The sequence below is a fragment of the Microtus ochrogaster genome, unplaced genomic scaffold (genome assembly GCF_000317375.1).
Source record: "Microtus ochrogaster isolate Prairie Vole_2 unplaced genomic scaffold, MicOch1.0 UNK26, whole genome shotgun sequence".
In the NCBI taxonomy this organism is placed as follows: domain Eukaryota; kingdom Metazoa; phylum Chordata; class Mammalia; order Rodentia; family Cricetidae; genus Microtus; species Microtus ochrogaster.
Window position 1 is genome coordinate 1,102,697 of NW_004949124.1, and position 2,659 is coordinate 1,105,355.

The 2,659-nt window shown below is 49.9% G+C and overlaps 1 protein-coding gene across 1 annotated transcript in view; it reads left to right on the forward strand.

Moving 5' to 3' along the window:
- Positions 1–2,659, forward strand: part of Nlrc4 (NLR family CARD domain containing 4) — a 40,458-nt gene that overhangs the window by 9,098 nt on the left and 28,701 nt on the right. Inside the window, exon 4 of the mRNA XM_026789668.1 lies at positions 416–2,410. Coding sequence (XP_026645469.1) covers positions 416–2,410 — 1,995 coding nt within the window. The remainder of the gene's footprint in view (positions 1–415; positions 2,411–2,659) is intronic.

Here is a 2,659-nt window from a genome sequence, read left to right on the forward strand (position 1 = left end):
AAAAGCAAGTTGGGGAGGAAAGGATTTATTTAACTTACACTTCAGCACTGCTGTTCATCACTGAAGGAAGTCAGGATAGGAGCTCAAGCAAGGCAGGATCCTAGAGGCAGGAGCTGATGCAGAGGCTATGGAGGGGTGCTGCTTACCAGCTTGCTCCTCATGGCTTACTCAGCCTGCTTTCTTATAGAACTCAGGACCACCTGCACAGGCATGACAACACCCACCATGGCCTGAGCCCTCCCACATTGATCACTACTTGAGAAAAAGCCCCACAGGTGGATCTCAGGGAGGCAGTTCCTCAGCTGAGGCTCCTTCCTCTCTGATGGCTCTAGCTTGTGTCAAGTTGACACACAGCCAGCCAGTTCAGAGGCGATGCAGAATCTACTCCTCCATAACATCGTCTCTTCTCTAACAGGTATTTTTCATCAGAACACAGATGAAGACTTGGATGTCCTGGCTCAGAATTTAAAATACTTATATGACAGCCCCGCCTTTCTGAACTTCTACCCCCTGGGTCAAGATATCGACATCATTTTTAATCTGAAGCGCACCTTCACGGAACCTGTCCTGTGGAGGAAGGACCATCGTCATCACCGTGTGGAGCAGCTAACCCTGGGCAGTCTTTTGGAGGCTCTCCAGAGCCCCTGCCTCATTGAAGGGGAGTCTGGCAAAGGGAAGTCCACCCTGCTACAGAGAATTGCCACGCTCTGGGCCTCTGGGGAGTGCAAAGCTCTGAACAGGTTCAAACTGGTCTTCTTTGTCCGCCTGAGCAGCGCAGGCTGCGGACTGTTTGAAACAGTGTGTGATCAGCTCCTGACTGTACCCGACTCCATTAGCAAGTCAGGGTTCATGGCCATGCTGGTGAAACTGCAGCAGAAAGTCCTCTTTCTCCTCGATGGTTACAACGAATTCCAGGCCCAAAACTGCCAGGAAATCGAAGACCTGATAAAGCAAAACCATCGTTTCAAGAACATGGTCATTGTCACTACCACCACCGAGTGCCTGAGACATATCAGACATGTTGGCGCCTTGACTGCCGAGGTTGGGGATATGACAGAAGACAGTGCCCAGGTTCTCATCCAAGAAGTACTGATAAAGGAGCTGGCTGACGGTCTGTTATCCCAGATCCAGGTGTCCAAGTGCTTGAGAAATCTGATGAAGACCCCTCTCTTTGTGGTGATCACCTGTGCAATCCAGATGGGCAGGAAGGAATTCAAAGATTACACACAAACCACGCTGTTCCAGACCTTCTACGACCTCCTGATAAAGAAAAACAAGCATAGACACAGAGGTGGGGCTGAGAGTGATTTTGTTAGGAGCCTAGACTGCTGTGGAGACCTGGCCCTGGAGGGCGTGTTCTCCCACAGGTTTGCCTTTGAGCCTGAGGATCTGTCCAGCATGAACGAGGATGTCCTGGTGGCCACTGGGCTCCTCTGTAAGTACACAGCTCAGAGGCTGACAGCCAAGTATAAATTCTTTCATAAATCATTCCAAGAATACACAGCAGGGCGCAGACTTAGCAGCTTGTTGATTTCCAGAGAACTGGCCGAGGTGAGCAAGGGAAATGAGTATCTGAAGAGAATGGTTTCCATCTCCGACATCACATCCCTGTACGGCAATCTGCTCCTCTACACGTGTGGGTCATCCACAGAAGCCACCAGGGCTGTCTTGAGGCACCTTGCACTGGTGGCTGAGCATGGCAGCTTACAAGGGCTTTCTGTCCCCAGGAGGCCTCTCTGGAGGCAGGAATCTCTACAGAGCATGAGAGACACCACTGAGCAAGATCATCTGAAAGCCAAGAATGTAAATTCTTTTGTGGAGTGTGGCATCAATTTATTCTCTGAGAGCATATCTAAATCAGCCCTGAGCCAAGAATTTGAAGCTTTCTTTACCGGTAAAAGTTTATTCATCGACTCAGAGAACATTCCTGATTACTTATTTGACTTCTTTGAACAATTACCTAATTGTGTAAGCGCACTGGACTTCGTGAAGCTGGACTTCTATGGAAGGGCTACCGCTTCCCAGGACAAGGCTGTCGAGAACAACCCTGGAGTCCACATGGAAGGCCCCTCAGAAACCTACATTCCCAGCAGGGCTGTGTCTCTGTTCTTCAACTGGAAGCAGGAATTCAAGACTCTGGAGGTCACTCTCCGGGATATCAGCAAGTTGGATAAACAAGACATCAAACATCTGGGGAAGATATTCAGCTCCGCCACCAACCTTCGGTTGTACATCAAGAGATGTGCGGCTGTGGCTGGAAGTCTCAGCTCAGTCCTCCGGACTTGTAAGAACATCTATTCCCTCGCTGTGGAAGCCAGTCCCCTCACCATAGACGATGAGCAGCACATCACGTCTGTGACAAACCTCCAGAACCTGAGCATCCACAGCTTGCAGACTCAGGGGCTGCCAGGTATGGGTACATCTGAAGGATGTAATCAAGACTGGCTGGTCTTGTGCTAGTGCTGGATGCTGAAACTTCTGGTAACAGCTCTAATGCTTTCTTATCTTCTCGGCGCATCCCTGAACCTGACTTACCCTCTCTGCATTTCCTCTGTCCTTCAATTCAGCTGCCTTGAGGCTCTCTGTAGCTCCTGCCTCCAACTGCAATCTGGAAGTTTTCAGCTGCCAAAGATTTACGTGTTTTATGTCTCTCTCCTCT